The 24,048-nt window shown below is 27.1% G+C and overlaps 1 protein-coding gene across 2 annotated transcripts in view; it reads left to right on the top strand.

Annotated features, from left to right (window-relative positions):
• The first annotated feature begins 4,578 nt into the window (after positions 1 to 4,578).
• Positions 4,579 to 24,048, top strand: part of LOC101235455 (uncharacterized protein KIAA0825 homolog) — a 114,214-nt gene continuing 94,744 nt past the window's right edge. For both annotated transcript variants that reach the window (XM_065792906.1, XM_065792907.1), the window contains exons 1-7: positions 4,579 to 4,861; positions 6,172 to 6,286; positions 8,105 to 9,061; positions 9,133 to 9,258; positions 9,333 to 9,454; positions 9,741 to 9,894; positions 11,082 to 11,272. In XM_065792906.1, the coding sequence (XP_065648978.1) occupies positions 4,731 to 4,861; positions 6,172 to 6,286; positions 8,105 to 9,061; positions 9,133 to 9,258; positions 9,333 to 9,454; positions 9,741 to 9,894; positions 11,082 to 11,272 (1,796 nt within the window). In that variant the 5' untranslated portion in view covers positions 4,579 to 4,730. The remainder of the gene's footprint in view (positions 4,862 to 6,171; positions 6,287 to 8,104; positions 9,062 to 9,132; positions 9,259 to 9,332; positions 9,455 to 9,740; positions 9,895 to 11,081; positions 11,273 to 24,048) is intronic.

The following is a 24,048-nucleotide window of genomic DNA, read 5'->3' as shown; positions in this document are numbered from 1 at the left end:
TGTTCTGATGAGTTAACCTCAGAATTATCTTTTGAGTAATTTGATGTAGCTTTGAATTCTTTGAAAAGAAACAAAGCACCAGGAGCAGATGAAATTAATGGAAATGTAATTATAGACTCGGTATATTAAAACATGTTCTTTTTAAAGTTTTTAAAGCTTCTATTAATCAAGGAATATTCCCAGACCAATTGAAAGTTGCTAAAGTTACTCCTATCTTTAAAGAGGATTTTTTTTTTTTTTTTTTTTTTTTTGTTTGCTGTTTAACAATAAATAATCAACATATATATACAAGAAAAAAATAAAAATATGTCCGTAGAAACAAAGAAGACAGTAAAATCTTGTCAACAAGCACCGTTTTTGTATATACAATAAAAAAATAAAAACTGTTCTTTTTTACAATGATCTTTATAAAATAAAGAGTTAAACAGACAGACAGGGTGACAGATCAAATATTAGGAACTATCGTCCAATCTCTGTTCTTTCGGTATTTTCAAAAGTTTTAGAAAGAATAATGTCTAAAAGAATTTACAAACATTTCAACAAAAATAACTTACTATATAACAAACGATTCGGCTTTAAAAAAGGTAACTCAACAGAACATGCAATAATCCAGTTTGTGCATGAAATCTCGAAATCTTTTGAAAAAAACAGCACATGTTAGGTATCTTTATTGACCTATCAAAAGCTTTCGATCTCTGTTCTTTCGGTTTTTTCAAAATAGATCATTATTTCAAAATAGATCATTATATTTTACTTCAAAAACTTAAATATTATGGAATTAAAGATTTTAAAATGGTTTAGAAGCTACTTAAAAAAAAGAAAACAATAAAATTTCAAAAAACATTGGGATTCTATATAAAGCTCGTAACTAAGTTAATAAAAATTGCTAAAGCCAACTTTATTCCTCTTTTAGTTAAAACTTCTTTATCGTCGTCAAAAACATGCGATCCGCATAATTAACTATGATGATCGTTTTACACATAGAAAACCTACTTTTACTGAAATGAGATTATTGAATTTATTTGAACTCAATGTTTTTAAAGTTTTATGTTTTGTATTATTATGGAGAAATAATTTATCCCCTACCGCTTTTTATAGTATTTTCTATATATATATTAATTTTTGTGTGAAAAAAATTAATATATATATAGATTAATTTTTGTCACACAAAATTTAATCAATTTTTCATTGCTTCTTGTTGACCCCACCTATGGAATAATATTGTTCTGCGGAATTTCGATCAACCAACTTCCTTTAATCTTTTCAAGCTCAATCTAAAAAAATTTATTTTTTTTCACTTGATAATATACTCAGATACTTCTAATATTTTGAAAATTGTTATTTAACTTGAATTTTATTATTTTTTTATTTTAATTTTTACTTTATTTTATTGTCTTTATTTTGCTTGTTTGTATTTTATAAGGTTCTGACGACAAGATCTTGTGATTTTCTTTTTGACCCTAGCTTATGTTTAATTTAGCAGTTTATATATGTGCGCATCTATACATGTGTAAGTGTATATATGCTTACATTTATATATGTGAGTCTTTTTCTTATTTTATTTATGCTGATATTGGAATTTTTTAAATTGTAACACCTTATATACGGCATATAATTGAATTTTAATGTAAGAAAAGTTAAAAAAAAAATATTTCCGCATTTCCATGTATTTCTCAAAATAGGAAAATTAGATTTCAGGTAAATCTGAGGCTATATTTTAGGTGGCTTTGGTTTTTTTCAGAGGGGGCAGGCAGGTTTCTAAAGCAGAGTGTCGAGCAACACATTTTCAAGCAACGAATTTGTATAGTTCTTACTTTGTTTCACAACATTTAAAAGCAATTTTAGCGCACTTCTTTCAATTATATCTAGCTTTTTCATCAAAGCAGAATTATTTTCACATAGCTCTAAACCATAGGAAATAGGATTCCAGATTGAATAAGAGAACAACAGTTCTAAAGTTTGAGTTTTTTTTATCAACATTTGTATAACTGAGTGAAGGAAAAGTTGAATGTTCAGTATCCCTTGTGAGTCCCAGATGTCTTTTATTATTAGTTTGTTCTGAAGATTTTATTTGTTACCAGAAATCGTTATCGTATTGGTTTGTATTTATGCTTCACCTGAAATCAAAAACCCAGTTTTTTCGGCATTTAGTTAAATACATTTGTAAATATTACATGTTTTTATAATCTTTTTGAGACCAGAGAGGGTAAATCTTAAAAGTATGATGCCATCCGCATATACTACCACATCAGTAAAGTTACCGTATATAGATACCTTGATTTTTTATAGTTTCAAGAAGATTTTCAGTGTAAATGTTATAGAAGTTAGGTGAATGAATAGATCATTGTCTTACTCCTTGCTTTAGAATAAAAGAATTTGGTTTACAACCTTGATATGAGACTGTTGCACTACTATTGTTATTTAACGAAGAGATAGCGTTAACTATAAAGAGTGGTAATTTTTTATCAAAATAATATTTTATCAAATAGGATACCCCAGTTACAGCTATAAAAAGTTTTTTCTGCATCTAAAGAGCTTAGGTACATAGGGGAATTGTTGCTGTTGTAATGTTTAATTGTTTCGCTAATTAGAAATTCAGCATGTTGCGTTAAACAGTTGGCATTGAATCTAAATTATAGGGGGTGAGTAACTCTGATATTCGGTCATATAATGACGGTTAGGTATTCTAGAACTTTTGTAAAAATTGGTATAATGCTAATACCACGATAGTTGCTCGGGCTATCTAAAGATTTTTTGTACGATTTAACAAGGGGTACAACAACAGACGTCGACATTGATACTGGTGTCTATCCATAATTAATGGAATAATTAAAAATTTGATGAACCATTTTGTTAAAGTATCACAGTTTGCGTATTTCAAATATTCTGCTGAGATAAAGAAGTTCAGTTATTGTAACATCAACATGATTTGTACACGGGGGAATTCTCCGATTTTCATTACGATGTGTTATTTTTGGAGTATTCAGTACTCTTTCAAAGTGGTTCGCGAATTCTGAAGTAATGAATTCTTTGTATTTATTATTATTTATGGTAAATAATCTTGAACTTATTTCTTTTTTTAAACATCTAAAAGCATTTCAATAGTTCTTCGGCCTTATATTTTTATAACTTTTCAATTTTAATATACTGTGCGCAAATTTTAATTTTTTAAGCCAACTCGACGGCTTCGCGAAAGCCTTTACGAGTCATTAGGTAACGATTGAAACGGAGTTTAAATCTTTTAAAAAAACCAGAATCTCTCCATTTTTTTAAATGAATTGAAAGAATAGTTTTAGAACGACTTAATTCAGGTGTCCACCAAGATTTTAAATACAAACATCGCTTTTTATTTTTTAAAGTTTCCTTAAAAGCTATTTGAGCGCTGCCAGCAATTATTTTATAGATTCGAACAAGGTTGTGTTCATAATATCAGTAAAATTTAGATTGTTAAAGCAATTGGTTAAATGGTTATTATATGAATTTATAAAGTTAGAATTGTTCCAAGCGTAGCTAGGAATATTAGTATTTTCTGCTACTTCAATGGTATTGTATTTAGTGCGCTTACCTTTAACTTCAACTGATATTGATAGTGGTAGGTGATTTCTCGAATTACTTGAGCACTCAGGAAGAACAATGCATTTAAGATTTAGAAAACTTGTACATTTTGGTACCTCTAACTTCAACTGATATTGATAGTGGTAGGTGATCTCTCGAATTACTTGAGCACTCAGGAAGAACAATGCATTTAAGATTAAAAAAACTTGTACATTTTGGTACGGCGACGTGATCAATATCACGTCGGTGGTGTCTGATGTCGATAAGTATAAGTAGGGCTAGAATCTTTAGTTACATCTACTAGTTCTAATTGATTTTTTAAAAAAAATTCAGATAAGTGCACAGAATAAATATTTCTTTTTGAATTCGATCTTTCAAATAAATCATACATTTGGTGTGGAAATAATTGTAAGTCACCGGTTATAATTATGTTGCCGTCATCTTCGAATTTTTTCGAAATTTATTGCTAAAATATGGTTATGGAGTGACATGTTGCTAGGATTTGATCATTTACTGTCTCAGTGACATCTGGAAAAGCGCAACATCCTGCTTGTTTTTGTAATCGAGTGACAATGCTCACAGTACTTTTTAGCTAAATACAATGTTAATGTCTTTTTTTGCGAATCTTGTGTAACTCCTGTTGTAATTAAAAAAAATGTATTAATGATTGTTGATCAAGCTTTATGTGGTAACGGAAGTGACCATAAAATCAAAAATGAAACTTAAATAAAATACTATATCACTAATAATTTATTCGCAACGCCTCCTAAGCTCCCAGGTGCTCCAAGAAGTCCTTATGGTCTTATCACATCTTGAATTAGAAGTATTTATAAAATTAACGTAAAAAGCAGATTTTTTGAATGCTTGAGATTTCGGGACTCATCAAATATTTTACCTTTATAGCTACGAAAAAATAAGTACATTAACGCTTTTTATTTATGAAAATGTTATATTATTTATTTATATTTCTTTTTTACTATTTTCAGCTATAAAATATATTTATATTAAGAAACCGGTGGTTCCGATATTATTTGCATTTTTTTTCCGGCCGCACTTTCTATTTACATCAGAGAGAAATTTTTTTTTAATAATGAAGAAGTCAGATTCACTCTTATATAAACAAATTTGCTTATAATTAAAATATCAGGCTTTTTGTGATTACCTACAGTTAATAAATGGATACTGAAGTTAGTGAGTTTATAGATAACTTCCTTGAAAAAGTTGAAGTGGGACAAAATTTTTGTGGTAAAGATTTAGAGAAATTACTTGATGTTGTAGATGGAAAGTTAAATTTAGTTTCTAATAAGTAAGTTATTATTTGGCTTTATTTGATTTTTTCTTCTCGTAAATTTTTAAATTTTAAAATCATTTAAATCATGTATTTTAAGCGATCAAAAAGTAATAGCACAAAGGTGGAAAATAGAACCACTTTAGAGGTTATTAAGATGATCATTAATATAGTTTATATTATAGACAAGAAACAACACAAGAACAAGGATAGACAAAAATTTGTGGTGTCTCAAAAGTTAATGGAAATAAAGAAAAGTGTTGTCCATCATGGGGAATTTTAACAATGAGTTATGAATAATGAAGCCTTCTGTTATAATAGTTAACATTTCAGCATTAGAATAATAGTGTTGATCGTTTGAGAGTTGTTTGAATCAAGATGAGGTATTTGAAGTTTGTTAATACAAAAATCAAGAGTTTGCTAAATGGTAAGAAGAATCAATAGGAAATAGTTACAAAAGGTGAGATCAATCTCCAAATTTTTTTTAAAAGTGAAACCACATATTCTAATTTCCATCTGGTTTCAGTAAAACACTTATTAAATAATTTAGAGAGTATTGAAAAAAGTTTTGGAGAAACTTTTGTAAGGCTGTGACAGAAATGTTGTCAAGCTGAAGAAGAGTTTCAGTGAGAAATAACTTGGCAGCTGAAGCCAGAGTGATTTAGATGTGATTTGAAACAAAAAGAAAAGTGGTTGATTAACAAAGTGCTAAATGAAAACTCATAGCAAAATAGACAGTAAAATCAAACCTGTATTCATGACAAATATATTCATTAATTCGTGGGAAATATATTGGTCAATTGATATGTAAATCTATGCCAAGGCCGAGCATGTGATTATTGGAATCTATGTGATAAATTAAAAGTTAATAGAGTCAGCACTAATATCTAAAACAGCTAATTAAATTAATTATACAAACAGAGAATTGATGAAGTTTGCAGAAATTAAGATTCAACAGATGAATATTTACTTTGAATGCCACAGTTATTTGTAAAGAATGGATTAAATCAATTTAGTAATAAAGTTTTTATATTAAGTTTTTCTTTCTATAAATATTTTTAAATTGATATAGAACTTGACTAAATCATAGATAGGACCTCAGTACTGCTTATCATATCAAAGGATCTCAGTACTGTATATATCATAGTACCTCAGTACTGCATATCATATCAAAGGACCTCAGTACTGCATATATCATAGGACCTCAGTACTGCATATTATATTATATCATATCATAATTATATCAAAAATCTTCAGCAAATTTATATTTTTACTTTTTAATGTTATGAAAATTGGTTTTTAAATAATTCTTTTAATTTTAATTATAGGATGGAAAAAATTGAGGCAGAACTTGAAATTGAGCATAAGAACCTTGAATCGTCTAGTTATAATAATCATTGTGAATTTGATCCATTAGCTGTGCAATGTTTTCTGAACAACATAGTAAAGTCATTAATATATTTTTAAGTAATGTAGACTGTGTTTAATAAATCAGAAAAAAAAATGTTTTTATTATACACTATTGTAATTATTGCATATATACATATATATATATATATATATATATATATATATATATATATATATATATATATATATATATATATATATATATATATATATATATATATATATATATATATATGTATATATATGTATATATATGTTTATATATGTTTATATATATATATATATATATATATATATATATATATATATATATATATATATATATATATATATATATATATATATATATATATACATTTTTCAAACTTACAAAGTTCATCATCAATTTAAAATGACCAATTTAAAAGTTTTCAATATATTTGTTACAAATTAATTAAAATCCATTAAAAATTGCTGTTAAAAAAACTATTTATAATACATAATTAAAATAAAAAGTATAATACAAAGGAAATAATAAAAATACAATCAAATTTAAAGTTAACATTCATTACAAAAAAGGTATTGTACAATAACAGACAGGATGTTAATATAAGTTTGGTAAGAACAATTCAATACCTCTGTGCCTAACTTGTTCGTTTAACTAATGGTTCTGCCATTTTATGTAAAGACTTTTTTTTAATTTCTAGTTCAGTTTCCCTATTGGCAGAATCTAGAATGGTAAAACATTCTGCAGTTGCTTTATTAAAACAATCAATGTTGGATTTATTATGTTGGAATATATGTTATTTTTTATCTTTCCTTAAATGTTCATCAATACGTTGAGAAATGTGTCTGACAGTTTGCCCTATGTAACAAACATTACAGTTTGCACAATTAAATTTATAAACAATGTTAGATTTTAATTTTCTGGGAATAATATATTTTTATGAAAAAAAAACTGTTGAATTTTAGTAGAAGTAAATACCAGCTTTAAATTTCTCTTTATATATATATATATATATATATATATATATATATATATATATATATATATATATATATATATATATATATATATATATATATATATATATATATATCTTGGTCTGTAAAAATTAGACTTAATGCTTACGGTGGTTTCAAAGAAACTCTTCGGAGGAATAATACATTTGGTAGATTAACTTGGCAAAATATCAATATTTAAAATTTTTTTCCAATGGAGATATTCAGTTTTTAAGGTTTCGCTAAATAACACCTAAAATTAGCAAGTTTCAAATGAGAATTTTTTTCCTTAAACATTTTTCTAAACAATTTTACCAAAAAGGGAAGTACTAAAATAAGTTTTACAAACCAAAGCTTATGCAGTTGTTGGTCTGTAGATAGTTTCAATTTTGGAAGTAGTTATTTAGTTGGGTTGATAAATGAGTAACAAGGAATTAAAAAATAGAAGAAATTAAATATTTTAAGAATTAAAAAAGTGATTCTTAACTAGTCAAAAATTAGGCAATATTTATTGTAACTAATTAAAAATAAGGCTTTTCTCAATAAATTAAAACATTTTAAAATGTCTAACAAAAGCAAAAATCATGAGAATTCTTGCAAAACCATATGTTTTTTATGTTTACAAAAATGCAAAAGAGATTTTAATAATGGAAAGGTTCCAAGAGGAGTGATAACTGCAGAAAGTTGCTCGAAAAATTTAATCAGGTGAAAAAAATGTTTTATTGCATGAGTTGTTTAATTTTGTGTCAATTCATGTTAAGCCAGCGACTTGAAATCATTATTTATTAAATTATCTAATAAATGCAACATACATACATACATACATACATACATACATAAATGAGTTTAATGATTTTATTGATTTTTCAGATACAAGCTGCTGAACGTAATGTTGGTTTTGAAGATCATATTGTAAAAATTCTTGTTGATTTTTGCTATCATAATTGTATTGTTTTACCATCTTCATCCCTTATAACAAATCTAAATTATCTATCTATAAATTCTCTTGAAAATGATTTGTTAACAGATCAGAGTTTATTATGGTCAAAGTTACTTATAAAAATGCGAAATGGGCTTACTAACATGCTAGCTTCATTACCTATGACCAATATATATATGAATTCCTCACAATTTGAATTTGTAGATTTTTTAAATAAAAGACGATTCTATCTCTTTCAGTTATTGAATGTTTTGCTTTCTTTTAATGAAACCATGTCATTATATTGCAAAGTGCGAGAGAACCAACTTTTATTAAATCAGTTTGATAACAATGATAATTCAGTTAAAGCATTATCTAACCTAGAAAGAGCTATGGAACATCATCATATTATGTTAAATGAAGATTCAAAGTTAATTCAATCTGTTTTTATAGATGAGTTGGATATTTCTTCAATGAACAGACTGTTAACAGTATATTCAAAAGATATATGCTCTAAATTAAGAGAGTTTACTGTGTTTTATTCTAATGATCATTATACGAATGACTACAAAGTTCATACTTTTACAATAAAAGATTTAAAATTGTTTGCAAAAGCTATCACAATTCTACAAAAGTGGCATGAACAAATCAAAACAATAGTTGTTCATTTAAATGATGAAAAAGTGCAAAATAACGAATTTCTTTTTGAGGTATATGAAGATATTGGAGAGCATTTGCAATGGGAAAAAGAATTAAATGAGTTCTACCCTGCTTTGAATGCTTCTGTTGTATCTTATCTAAAATGTTTGCCAAATGCAATTTTTCAAGATTCAGATTTTTTGAAAATGGTTTATATTTCTGATGAATTATTACTAATAAATCCAGCTTATCCAAAAAAAGTTAGCTTTGTAAGTCATTTTTTGTTTAAAATTATATAAAGAAAACTTGAGAGAAGCAAAATTAAAAATTCAATATTTAGAAATGCAGCCAATTTCTCACTTTGATATTTGAAATGTTAGTGTTCACAAAAATAAAAGATATATCAGAAACCATTCACACAACAATCAGTGATATCTTTGATCAATATTATAATCATCTTAAGCAGGTTGAAGATATTTTTATTTATTTATTTTTTCAATTTATTTTTTATATTTTTTTATTTTGAATAATTTTCTATAGGTTTATGATAGTTTCAACACATCAGAAAAAAAGAACATTGATATTCTCAATATGATTTTATGTGACAGTGTTCTGTTGGAAAGTATACTAACACAATGGGAAGAAAATGAGTTTAAAAAAAGGTAAGTTTATGGTTCATATATAAATTATGGAAATAATTTGTAAATATAAGTTATATTATTGTTTTCAAAATTTATAATTTTATTAAATGAGGAAAAATTAAATGATAATTTCACCACTTACAAAAGTATTGAAAAGTTTTAAAAATTTTTCACAGTTATTTTTAATTGACATTTATTATTGATAAATTCAAAAGTTCAGACTTTTTTTTTTAACTTCAAGAATACAAAAATTTTTATATTTATTTTTAGTTTTAATTTAGTTTTAGTTCTCTTTATTTTTATTTAGACATGGTGTTTACTATTTGCTGATTCAAAAGTTTAAAAACTTAAAGACTGAACTAATCAGTTTGATAAGTACATACCACTTGTTCACTTTAAGATCAGCACTTGTTTATGATGTTCATTCAAACAACTGGAATGAAGAACGGAAGTTTTGTGAAGTAACTTTTTTTTGGTTTCACATTAATTACTTAATTTGTGGGTGGTAGTGTGCTTGTTTCATAAACAAGAAGTTCCGAGTTTGATCCCCACCACAACCCTGGTTGTACTGTGCTCAATTTGTATTTCCACTGCAGCAGGCTTTTTTTTTAAGGTTTGGACTTCGAATTTAAAGAGTTGGAGAGGATTGTTATCACGATAAAGTAGCCTCCTTGACTGTAGTGGCCCTCTCAGCCTTGGTTACATAAAAAATAAATTAAAAATAAAAATAAAAATTTTGAATATAGCTGAATTATTTTTTTATAAAAGAGCAGAAATGTTTATTCATTTAAAAGAAAGTTGTTTAATTTATATAAAGGAAGAAAGTTTGTTATATTGGATTAAATCTAAGTATGATTGAAAAAAAAATTGAGATATTTGATAGGAGTGAGGAATAAGCTTGATAGGGTAATGGGTGAGTAAAAAAAGTTAAATAAAGTTTGTAATGGTTGCTATCACTTTGTCACTATCTATTATATATAAAAGAGACAGTTATTTCCTATAGAAAATTCTAAAGCAGACACACATATTTATATCATATTGTGTATATTTACAATTTATTGGTTAATTGAATTGTGTCCAAGTTATCAAATGATTAAGGCCTCAGCCATAGTCAATAACAAAATATCCCCAGAACCCCAACCTCTGTCAATCTTAAAGTTAAACAAAGTTATTGGTAAGAAGCAGGGAACTTGCAGAGGTTAGCAAGCATTTATATATTTTTTTACATTTACCTCCCCTAGGCCGAGGTGGCTACTATTGTCATGGATTGTCTGTCTTTCAACTTATTAACTCTGAAACAAGATGAGTTTGGTACTACTAAGGATGTTGTGGTGTTTGATCTCTGTATTCTGTAAGAAGTAAAATAAGGAGGTATTGCAATAAATGTGCAATAATAATAAATTGCAATAAATAAGCTATTAAACAAAAAAGTCAAAAAAATAAATCAGTACTCCAAGTATGAGGAGAATATTTTTTTAAATAAAACTTAAGAAAAGAAAATATAGAAAAAAATGTGATATTTAATTAAAATTTTTGTAAATAAATTTTTGTAGAATTTTTTCTTGAAAAAGTTTTGTTAGGTTTTAAACCCCACACATTTAAACTTTTGATATTTTTGCTTTTACTAATGTAAGATTTTTTATTTTAGGATGAGAGATGCTCATTTCCTGTACAAATGTGGAACTTTTATATACGTGGTGTAGTATATGATTTGAATAATATGATGCCACAAATGTTTTACTATGAAATTCTATATAAAATATCTAAAGAAATGCTAATATTCTTTACTGCAAGATATTCTATTGTCAAGCCTTCTTACTATCGACTTTCTCAGCTTAAGTATGTTTTTAAAATTGAAGAGTAACACAAATTATATTTGAACTTGAAAAGTAGGAATTTGAAGTTTAAGGATATATATATATATATATATATATATATATATATATATATATATATATATATATATATATATATATATATATATATATATATATAATAATTTTTTTTCTTTACAAATTGGCTATTTTAATGTTTTACCAATTTAAATGCAATAAAAAAATCATTAAGTTATGAATAACAATTAACTGTTGATTTTTTCTAATGTTTTTGTCTTACGTGAAGACTTTACATAAAAGAAAAAACTAATTATAATGATAATTTAATAAACACATATTGTGTAAGTTAAATATGTAAATTATTTTTAGTAGGCATGCATTTTTTACGATAAATTTAAACATTTGAAGCTGTTTTTCCATGTCTTTTGAAAAATCTTTCATAAGACTATTTTTTTTAAATACTTTAAATTATGAATTGTTTAATTAAAATCTTCCCGTTGCAATAGAATGATTTAATTGCTTTACTTTTTTTGTTTCTATTTATACAAAGAATTGTTTAAAAGCTTTTTTTTTTAAACTTGACTTACTAATGAAATGATTAAAAATTACTATCTTAAAAAGATTACATTATTGTAAAAATTTTTTTCTTTTCATGACTTTAAAAAAAAAAACGTTGACACAATTTAAAAATATATTTATTTCATTTCAATAATTTAATTTCACTTTTTAAATAAACAACAATTTAAATAAAAAGTTTTTATTTACTAAACAATCGTTAGAAGTAATTTGTAAAAGTATTTTTCGTAACTTTAATAAAACATTTCAAAAGATAAGTTTTAAAGTAATTTATTTCAACCGCAATTAAAAACGTAAAAAAAGTAAATTTTGCCAAGAGATTTTTTTGAGTTTTATTTTAAAGTTTATATATTTTCTTTTTTGTGAGGAATTGTTTTCTTTTTCAGTTTTTTAAATTTTTTTTATAGTTCTCAGACTTCTCAAACAAAAAAAAAATGACTTAAAAATGCTAAGCTAAACTGTTTAGCATAGCGTTTCTTTTTTTAGCGCATTTCTGAAATGTTTAAATCATCAAAACATCTAAACAGTCGTGGTCAAGTTATCAAAAAAAAAATTATTTGTATGGTCAGCAATAGCGTTCGATCGCATGCCATTCCTGTCCAAGTCTGATATATATATATATATATATATATATATATATATATATATATATATATATATTTTAAAGATAAAACAATCGAGTTACGGTTTTCAAAATCATATATATTTTTTGTTCGACTTTGAAAGCCTTCAGTTAGGCGAAGTTTCTTAAAGTAAACGAAGTTAAAATCCGTTAAACTTCGAAAAAAAGTTAGTTAAATGATTATGAAAGTCGTAAAAAGTTGTAGCTTTAACTTTTAATCGACTTTGAAAACCTTTAAAAGTCATTAAAACTTTATTAAAACGATGTTGAAAGCTGTAAAAAGTCGTAACTTTAGTTTTAAACGACTTTGAAAACCTTTAAAAGTTGTTAAAACTTAATTAAAACGATTGAAGCTGCAAAAAGTTGTAAATCAAAATTTTACGGTTATGAAAATCGTATAAATTTGTTTACATTATATTTAACGAATTTGAAAACCTTATAACTTTGTTTATGTTATTTAACACAATTTAAACATTGTAAAACATCAAATAAATATGCCAAAGACTCATCGCTCACTGGTTTGGAAGTTTTTCCTGAAGGAATACAGGGGAGATAAGACTTATGGTGTGTGCAATATCTGCAAGAAAGACCTAAAAATGAATTCTGGGTCAACATTGACCCTGAGTGGTCAACTGCGATCCAAACATAAGGATGAGTACATCGAAATGTGGCAGAATCAAAAGATACAAGATGCGGCAGAAGCTGCCAAGGAGGACAAAGTTGAAGAGGCAGAAGATAAATTAAAAACAGTTAGTAAGTTTGTTAAATAATTGATGTTATGATGCGATGTAGCGAAGTTATACAACTTCATGTCAACTTTATATGATTTTTTATTGATGAAAACAACGGTATCCGAAGTTAATTCAATGTGAACAAATGTATACGATTTTTTTTAGGTCACAGGAAAAGAAAAAGGGTTCTAAAAGCCAAGAAGAATCTGTGTTATCCAACACAGAGCACCATTCAACTTCGTGGTGACATGAAGCTCATGATTTACCTTGCAACTGACAATCAGCCTTTCTCCATGTGTGACTATCCCATTCCCGTTCAAGACTGCTTGCCCACTTGACTCGAGGTTTAAGATTCAAAGTGGTGCCTGCATGGCTCGCTTCAAGTTACCTCTCCCCTATAGGAATCTGCAGATGGCCATGAAGAGCATGTTTGACAAGGAGCCTCCTCATTGCGACCAAGTTGCAATCAGCACTGACATCTGGATCTCACACAACAATGATCCATTCATGGTGGTGACTCTTTATTACATCACCAAGGAGTTTGTTCTACAAAAGGTAACAGTTGGAGCTGTTCCATTCCCAGGAAAGCGCACTGGTCAGAACATTGCTACTCAGTTGGACAGCTTGGTTAAAAGTTTTGAGTCACTCAAAATGGTCAAGAAGCGGGTTGTTGTGTGTGATCAAGCTTCAAATATGAAAGCTGCACTGACTAAGTCAGTGACTATTGCTGATCTTAAAAGTGGTTCAATCATGTGCATTGACCACAAGCTTAACGTGGCCTTGGAAAGGACTGTCAACAAACAGCCTGATATCATGGCTGCTATCGATGCATGCTGTAGGCTGCCTACTACACCCCTTCTTGAAAGGCCAACAACTGCATGCTTATGGTATTACGGATGAGATTTTTGACAAGTTGAAAGCCAGTCATCCTACAACAACAGACTGGATTTCAAAAATCTGAGACATTGGTACAACCAATGTCTCAGATGAAATCACCCATGAGTTTCTTGAAAATGATGATGAGACTGAATTCTGGAAGGCAGCAGCAAAGTTAATAGCTTTTAAGTATAATATAAAATAAATTTCTTTAAAACTAGTTAAATATACTTCAATTAATCTTAATGCAATCAAGCAAACAAAGTTATAAAAATTTTAGTTTGAGGTATGATGTCATTGGGGGAGAGGGAGGGGCCGTTCAAAGTTAAACAAACTTTTTAAAAATTATTTGAATCTAAACAACTTCAGATTAAAGTAAGAGAAGTTATACGAAGTTTACTAAACGTTTAACTTCCTTTCATTCCTTTTAGACTGTGTCCAGTCAATTCAGGCAGACAAATGCTACAGCTGAGGGTCCTCCGATTACTGTTGAGTGGGCAAAATTCAGAGAAATAACTGTGATAGATTCGAAGGTTGATGTCCTTAACTGGTGGAGGACACATCCCAGAGAGATGCTCATCTTGACAGGACTAGCACGGGAGTATTATTGCCTGCCAGCCTCAAGTGCCTCAAGTGAGCGGGCCTTTAGAGAAGTTGGACAGGTGGTCCACGAAAAGAGATGCAGGTTGTCTCCAAAAACCACTGAGAAGTTGGTCTTCATTAATGAAAACTTCAATTTGTTAAACTCGTTTGTACCTGTTTGGAAATACTGCTTGATGGAAGAGCAAATGGCAGCTAGACCTGTCTTAGACAGAGATCAAAATTATGATGATGATGACTCAGACTAGGATGATGATGATGATGATATCGCCTCATTAAAAATGAAATCTCCAGTATTATAATTATATTTTGATTTTGTTATTTATAATATTATAGATATTCTTCTTCTTCTTCTTCTTATTATTATTATTATTGTTGTTATTATTATTATTATTATTATTATTATTATTATTATCATTATTATTATTATTATTATTGTTATTGTTGTTATTGTTATTATTATTGCTATTATTATTATTATTGTTATTATCAATAATATATTATTGTAATTATATTGTAAATTTTGAGGAAAATAAGTATCTTGTTGTTGTTGTTAGTGTCGTTGTTGTTGTTGCTATTGTTGAACTGAAAAGGCAAGACAGACATCATTTGGGCTCCCAAGGCCAGGAACTAGCACAAAAAAGTGAGAATGAATGATTGGAAGCAGACAACTAAATATTCTTTACTAGGGTATCATGCTAGGATTATTTTAGATTAGATAATCGATAAGAATTGGATTTTTGAAATCTAGAATGATTATTAAATAAATGCAAGGGTTTTAGCATATCTTTTGTATATTCTTTATTTCTGTAATGTTACTGTAATGTATACTTCAAATTTTTATTATTAAGAAATTAGAACTTAGAAGGACAGAGATTGCTAGCATATACCAAACCAGTTATCACTTCACTTTACTTTATATCGGTGTCTTTGAATCTGAACATAGGTAGCTTCTCATCGATTGTGATCCAAATCTAAGAGATAGAGTAGGAGTCTAGAAGAATAGAAGGGAAGAGCATCATAGTACTAGTACAGCCACATACAAGTTTGAAAGCCTTTAGAAATTTTAAACAATCTTAAAACATGCCATTTTCGAATTTACACAACTTTTTACGATTTTGAAAACCAAGAAAATGTACTTTATTTGAACTAATACGATTTTGAAAACCGTCAAATTAAATTTTAAACAACTTTTTAGGATTATGAAACACGTTTACACACGACTTTTAGCGATGTTGAAGCTTTGACTTCGAAACACATCGACCTTGATTGTTTTATCTCTGATAAATATATATATATATATATATATATATATATATATATATATATATATATATATATATATATATATATATATATATATATTAAAAAAATATTTTAAAAAAATATTTTAAAAAAATGTCTGCTCTCACCCTTTAAATGTGTTCTATATAGTAAAATAATACTGGAGAAAAATTTTAGAAAAAATATTTTTTTTAGGGGTCTCTCAAGACCCTTGAACATCAGATGGTTCCCTAAACTTCTCTTTTAATACGGTTTGTTACAGAAGTCATATAATTTTATTTCTAAATAATAAAAAGACATTAAAAAAGTAAGGAGCCCTTGATAAAAAACTGTTCAAAAATATTTCGAAAGATTTAGTGGTTGCAAATATGCCTATAAAATAAATTAGGCTTATACATGCATTTTCATTATGGAGTATTTGTATTTTTTCATACAATATAAAAAAATGATGTTCTTAAAACAATTTGCATCTGCTGATGGTAATAAACCAATGTCAATGCATTGGCTAAATGGTTGATGCATTGGCAGGGTAATGCTGATGCAGATGCATTGGTGCCCCTCTGATATATATATATATATATATATAAATATATATATATATATAAATATATATATATATATATATATAAATATATATATATATATATATAAATATATATATATATATATATATATATAAATATATATATATATATATAAATATATATATATATATATACATATATATATATACACATATATATATACACATATATATATACATATATATATATATATATATATATATATATATATATATATATATATATATATATATATATATATATATATATATATATATATATATATATATATATATATATATATATATATATATATATATATATATATATATATATATATATATATATATATATATATATATATATATATATATATATATACAGGCCTTGTTTTAAATAAAAAATGCGATCATAAAATTCTCTTTATTTTTTAACTTTTTTAAATTACAATAATTTACTGGCTTTTTTATAATTACTATAAGGGAATGTTTATTTTCTTTTTTTCTTTTTTTTTAACATTAGATATTTAAATTTATGTTGCATTTTTAAAAATGTTTGATATTAGCACATTTTTTTCTTTTCTGGACATTAGCATAAATGAATTAAAACATGTTAAATTTTTGAGTTTTTAAAATTTCTTAAACTTCTAGTTGTAGCTTTGCAACTACAAATGATTTTTTATTAAAAAATTTGAGAGTAACAAATAAAAAAATTACATTAACTTATTTACTTTATTTATTAAAAGCTTATCAGTTTATTATTTTGTTATTAAAATTATGTCACTGTATATATCGTTTATTAAAAAAATAATTGCTGCAATTGAACTTGCGTTATAAAAAAAAAAAAGTTTAACTTACGTTTTGTGCAAATTTTTGATGCAGTCGTTTATTTAGAATTTAATTTTGTGTAAAAAAAAAGGATGTTTAGGAAGGTAAACCGAAAAAAAAATTGCGATAAATTTGAGCTAATTTTTTTTATGAACAAATTTTAATATTGAATATTACTTTGTAATATTTTTAAATAAATTTGACAGTTAAGTTAAACCCAAGCATTAACTTTAATATTAATAATCTTAAATATATTTTTTAAATCAAAATTAAATTATATATTTTTAAAATCTAAATTAAATTATATATTTTTTTATCAGAATAAAACTATATATTTTAATTAAATTAGTTTTGAATTTAGAAGCGCAAAGTATTGCTAAAAAAATAAACCTTGATAACAGAATCGAATCAACTGTCCCTGCCCAAGCCTTCGTAACACCAAAAGACCATAAACCAACTTTTCAAAACAAACTTCCTTGTAGGTTATTGGTTCCCTCAAAAAGTGAGATTGGATATGTAAGCAAAATTAAACTGGACAAAGTTAATAATATTCTAAGAAATAAATTGAATTTGCAACAATGGAAAAATACCACTGATGTTATAAATTGGTTCTCCATAATCGAAAATAGAAATAACTGTACATTTATTCATTTTGATATTAATGATTTTTACCCTTCAATAACTGCAGATATTTTAGATAAAACAATTGAATTTCCAAAAAGTCACACAGTTATTCCTGAAGAAACAATGCGTATAATAAAACATTGTAGAAAAATCTTATTTTATTTTAATAAAGAAACTTGGAAAAAGAAATATATACATGACTGCTTTGATGTAACAATGGGCAGTTATGACGGAGCAGAGATTTGTGAATTTGCTGGACTATAAATTTTAGATTTATTAAGTAAAATAATCAATATAAATGATTTAGGCCTTTATCGCAACAATGGTTTAATAGTAATGCATAAAATATCTGGTCCACAGCTCGATAAAATTAGAAATGATATTATAAAAGTTTTTTAAAATATTGGCTTTCAAATCGAAGTAAACATAATTTTAAAAATAGTGAACTTTCTTGATGTCACATTTAACCTCTCTGAAATTCATATGAATCTTTCAAAAAACCAAACGATGAATTATTGTATATTAATATTAACTCAAATCATCCACCCTAAATTCTAAAACAAATCCTGATTTCAATTAATAACAGGCTAAACCAAAACTCCTCTAATGAAAATGTATTCAATTCCTCTAAACAAATATTTGAAGATGCCCTTAAAAAGAGTCGTTTTGAAAATTTTGAACTAAAATTTGACCTTAAAAAAAGAATACAAAAAGCGAAATAGAACTAGAAATTTAATTTGGTTCATCCCCCATATAGCAAAAATGTTTCCACTAACATAGGAAAAGTGTTCTTAAAATTAGTCGATAAGCATTTCTCGCCCTCTAATAAATTACATAAAGTTTTTAATCGAAGTACAATTAAAGTTAGCTACAGTTGCACAAAAAATATGGAAAGAATTATAAAAGGTCACAATAATGCTTTGTTAAACAAAAAAGAAATCCTAAATGAAAAAACTACAGAAAATTATAATTGTAAACAAAAAAACAATCGTCCAATGAGTGGAAGTTGTTTATCAAAAAATGTGGTATATAAATGTGTTGTTTCCTCTAATAATGTACCTGATAAACGATATATTAGCATAACCGAGAGTGAATGGAAAAAAAGTTTTGCCAATCGTAAGCAATCTTTTAAAAACAAAAAGTATTCAAAAGATACCATGCTGTCAAAGTATATATGGGAATTAAAAGATAAAAATATTGATGATTTTATACTGAATTGTTCCATCCTTAAAACAGCGCCTGCATATAACAATATTTCAAAAAAGTGTATATTTTGCCTACAAAAAAAATTTGAAATTATTACACGTGTAAACCAAGAATGTTTATTAAACAAAAAATCGGAATTTATTTCTAAATGCAGGCAAGAAAATAAGTTTCTCCTAAAAAAATGTAAAAATAAATGAGCCCTAATAATAGTTACATTAAGTCCCCCTTTTAAAAAAACGTTTTTCTAAAAAAGCACAAGTAATCATTTCCAAAGAATTCTTTTTATAATAGTCAGCAAATTCCACAAATGTGTGAAAATTTAAGGTAGTTAAAACATTTGCGACTTCCTGTAACTTATTTTTTGGTATAGATTGAAGTTTTATTAATTTGATCATTCATTTCTGATGAGTCTTTATTGATGAAAAAAAGTGTTAAATGAAAAAAAATTTTTGTTAAGTGATTTTCTACTATATATGTATATATATATATATATATGGTCTTTTATTATTTAGTTTAGTTGTTTTTGTTTTCAAAACTTATTCGCTATAGCTTAACTTTCTTTATTCCATTTAAACTCATCATATAGCATTTTTTCTATATCCGCCCTATTTTTACCTTTTTTAATTTATTAGTATATATATATATATATATATATATATATATATATATATATATATAACACATAGATGTTGTCCGAAAGTTTTTTCGATATTTTGTTGACAAAAAGTAAAAATTAAAATGCAAGACCGGAATTTTTTTTTTTTTAATAATGATAGACTGCCTGCCCCAACCAAACCCTTAGTCGATGTAGCAGCACTCCCTTGCGGGTCAGGCTATTTGTCAGTCGATGTAGCAGCACTCCCTTGCGAGTCAGGCTATAAGATAGTCGATGTAGCAACACTCCGCGCATGATTTACAGTAAAAAAAATAAAAATAAAAACATTTTATTAAAAAAAATAAAAATAAAAACATTTTATTAAAAAAAATAAAAAAAAAACATTGTTTATATTGTTAAAAACATTCACAATGTTTTTAAAACATTCTGGTCAATTAAATTTGCGTTTTTGTGGTTTTTTTAAAAAACGATTAATTTGTAATTAAATTAATGGTTTTTACTTTCGTCCAACACGGAAATGTTGGACGAAAGTTAAAAGTAATTAAAAGTGACGTATATGTTGGCGTAAGAATCACTTTTTTCCTTCCGCTCTTCCCAAAGCCAACAAACTATAGATCTATATATATATATATATATATATATATATATATATATATATATGGTCTTTTATTATTTAGTTTGGTTGTTTGTTTTTTCAAAACTTATTCACTATAGCTTAACTTTCTTTATTCCATTTAAACTCATCATATAGCATTTTTTCTATATCCGCCCTATTTTTACCTTTTTTAATTTATTAGTAAGTATTTTTGTAATTAGGCTTCTCCCACAACTGTCTTCTTCATTCTCGAACAAACTAAAATTTCCTCTTTTATTCTACAAATTTGCTCACTTCTGCATTTCTACATTTAGTAATTTGTTTCTAATGTAACATTGTTACATTAGTAACAATGTTACTAATGTTACTCAATGAACTCTTAAAAAATGTTTGTTTTAGAATATTTGAATTAATTGAATAATTCAGTAATGCGCTAAACACATGAAATTTAAAATATAAGATTTATTATAATCATTTGTATGAGACCGAAACCTTTAAAAATAAATTTATATACTCATTTTTTATTCTTGTTTTTAATTTTGACACCACTGTTTTTGATTTTGAAAATAATTTTTAGCTCTCTGGTGACATTGGTTTCACTGTTTGAAGAGCATTATATATAGAAATCTAGATTTCTAGATCTTATTCCAGTAGCTTAATTACTCTCAAAATGGCTGCAAGTGACCACTATTTATGTTTGGAATTAACAGAAAACAAAGAAAAAAGTTTAAAACTATGAAAGTAGCTGACAAAAGACTTATAAAACTGTAAATTGTTAGAAAAACATAAAAGAGAATTCCAAAGGATGTTTCAAATGATGTTTGAGGAAAAAAACTAAATAACTATTTTTTTTTGACATAAAGGAACAGTTACAGTAAAAGGATGCAAAGTTGCTGAATGAGTCATGTCAGATTGAGTTTGCAGAAACAGTGACCATGGTTTGTAGAAAGGAGAATTAGATGAAACCTTAAGAAAATGAACCTTAAGAAAAGATTTGTGTCATCAGCATATAGAGCCATTTTAGAGATATGATTATTAGGACACTAATGAAAATAGATGAGTAACAACACAGTACCAAGGATGGAGCTTTACAGTATCCAGAAGTTACATGGAAATTAAGAAAAATGTTATAATGGGTAATGCATAAGTCAGACAAAATAAAAACTTTAGTATCATATCAACAAGTAAAGAAAAAAATTTTTAAATTTTGGATTTTTTTCAAAATAAAAGCTAGTGGAAGTAAAACAGTCAAGCAAATTAAAAAAAAGCACTAAGGGATAAAAATTTTTGCAGTAATTTGATTCAATGATTTACCAGATGCTTTATACACGGCTATTAACCATGTCACAAAACTAAGAACCACCTTGTGTTCCATATGGGGCAAGTAGGAGATTTGTAGAGGTATGGTAGAGAATGGAATCAGGAGTAAAAAAATGAGCTTGATAAAGTAAAGCATCTTTATCAGATGCTAATTTAGCAATTAATTGTATATATGGTTTCCATGAGAGGTCAGTAGTGAACAATAATCGTAAAGAAGGCGTAAAAAAAAGAACTCAGTGTAAAGATTGCCATTCATCAATATAGGAATGTGGACAGTATTGCAATAGTTGTTGGCAGTAAATAACTGAGTTATATTGGACTTAAAGTTCACAAGTCACTGCAAGCCCCAATTTGTTACAGAAGTGAGATCAGATTCAAGATCTGCTGCTTGTTCCAAGCAATCACAAAAAGAAGACTATTGGTCAAGACAAGAATATAAATTTGAGTCATCAGCAAAAAGTCACTTAAGATGTAAGGTTTTCAGGAAGATCATTGATGTAGATAGGAAACAAAACAGGGCCAAGGATAGAACCCTGAGGTACCCCAGAAGATACTAGAAATGAAGAAAAGTGTTAGCCTATGAGGATGACTTTTATACTGTGATTAGAAAGAGATAGTTTGATAATCTCCCAGATACACCATAAGAAGCAATCTTATGGAGATTAGTATGTTAAACTTTGTCGAAAGCTTTAGATATGTCAAGAGCAATAGCCCTAGTCTTACTCCATCTAATGCACTATTATATCATAATTCTTTCAGTCACTGCAGTTAGCATGTCAGCCATAGAGCCAGAGGTTCGAAAGCGGTGTTGATTGTCTGGCATTAGGTTATTTGACTCAAAATGGGATGTTAGAAACTTGTTGATCAAAGGCTCAAAGATCTTGCTAATAATAGAGAGAAGACTGATTAGATGATAATTGAAGGGGTCAGAATGTACTCCAGAATTATTAAAAATTGGAATCACAGACGCTATTTTCCAACACAAAGCAAAGCAAGATTCAGTCAAGCACTTATTAAATAGTTTAGAGAATTAAAGAGAGTTCTGGATAACGCTTTTGTGAGACTATGATGATAATGTTGTCTGGACCACAAACCGTATAAGAGTTTAATTGAGATCAGTGACATGGCAAGTGGTTTTGGCCCCCCTCCCTCCCCCTCTTCCTCAAAAAAAACAACAACTTGCCATTATAGCCCCAAATTTTTTTTCTTTTTTTGAAAAGGTGGAAAAAGTTTACAGATTAACCCCAAATAGGTGGGTACCTGACATATTTTTATGTCGCCCTTCATAAGGCTAAAAACAATCAAGTTAACACTTGAATTTCATTAAATATATTTTAATTGTTAAATTAATATAGAGTTTACTAGTCAAGAGTTTCTTTAACTACTGTAAATGTATTACGCAGATAATACAAATATGTTGCAAACCATCAAAAAATGGGTTTGTGATGTGTTTTCATGCTTGCAAACTCATTTATTATGCCTTCATAACTTTATTTCCTTGCAATCTCGTTTTCAATCGACAGCATTGCTAAGGAAGACAAACGTTCATTGACCATTGTTGACCTATTTAAAGATACAAAGAAATATACATGTTATTAAGTATAATGAAGCAAAATTATTTATGTTGAACTATTTAAAGTTTTAATTAATTTTAACTTGCTGAAGCTACGTTCTACACTTGCAACAATTACTGGTAAAGTAAGAATGATTCGTAACGCAATAACTAGGTTGGGATAAGTTTTTTGCAGTTTCATGTGCAGATTTTAGGAGAGTATTTTTTTCCTCCTTTGACAAATCAATTTAACTCCTCTTCCAAATCCTCTGAATCTATACACCAAGTTTCATTTGCAAACTTTAGCAATATACAGACAATTTTCATTACAGGCTTTGATAAGACTCTCAGATCGGTAAAGAAAGTCATTAAGCTTTGTGACAATGTTGATGTGTTCAAAATGCTCTTTTACTGATGCAATTGACATATCAATTAGTGGCAAAAAAAACTGCTTCATACTGATTTTCAAGTTGCCGAGTGTGATCAACACACCCGTATGAATAAATCGATTTTTTTTTTGTGAATGCACTATCAGAAAAACCTTTCAATGCCCAATACCTCTGCGATTTCTGAAGCTTTTATACTTGCGTCGGAAAATCCATTTTTACGATACTCATAAAGAAATACATTTGTTGCCTTTATTTCACTAGCTAATATGTCGAGAGAGCTTGCATAAGACTGAAGAAGCTTACTTGATTTGTTGATTTGAAATAAAACATCATACCAAATAATGATTGATAATAAGAAAGGCCATGTTCTAATATATTCCATCGGCGATCATACTTCTG

The sequence above is a fragment of the Hydra vulgaris genome, chromosome 03, assembly GCF_038396675.1.
Source record: "Hydra vulgaris chromosome 03, alternate assembly HydraT2T_AEP".
Taxonomy (NCBI): domain Eukaryota; kingdom Metazoa; phylum Cnidaria; class Hydrozoa; order Anthoathecata; family Hydridae; genus Hydra; species Hydra vulgaris.
Note: the sequence above shows the minus strand (reverse complement) of the source record. Positions and strands in the feature narration are given on the sequence as shown.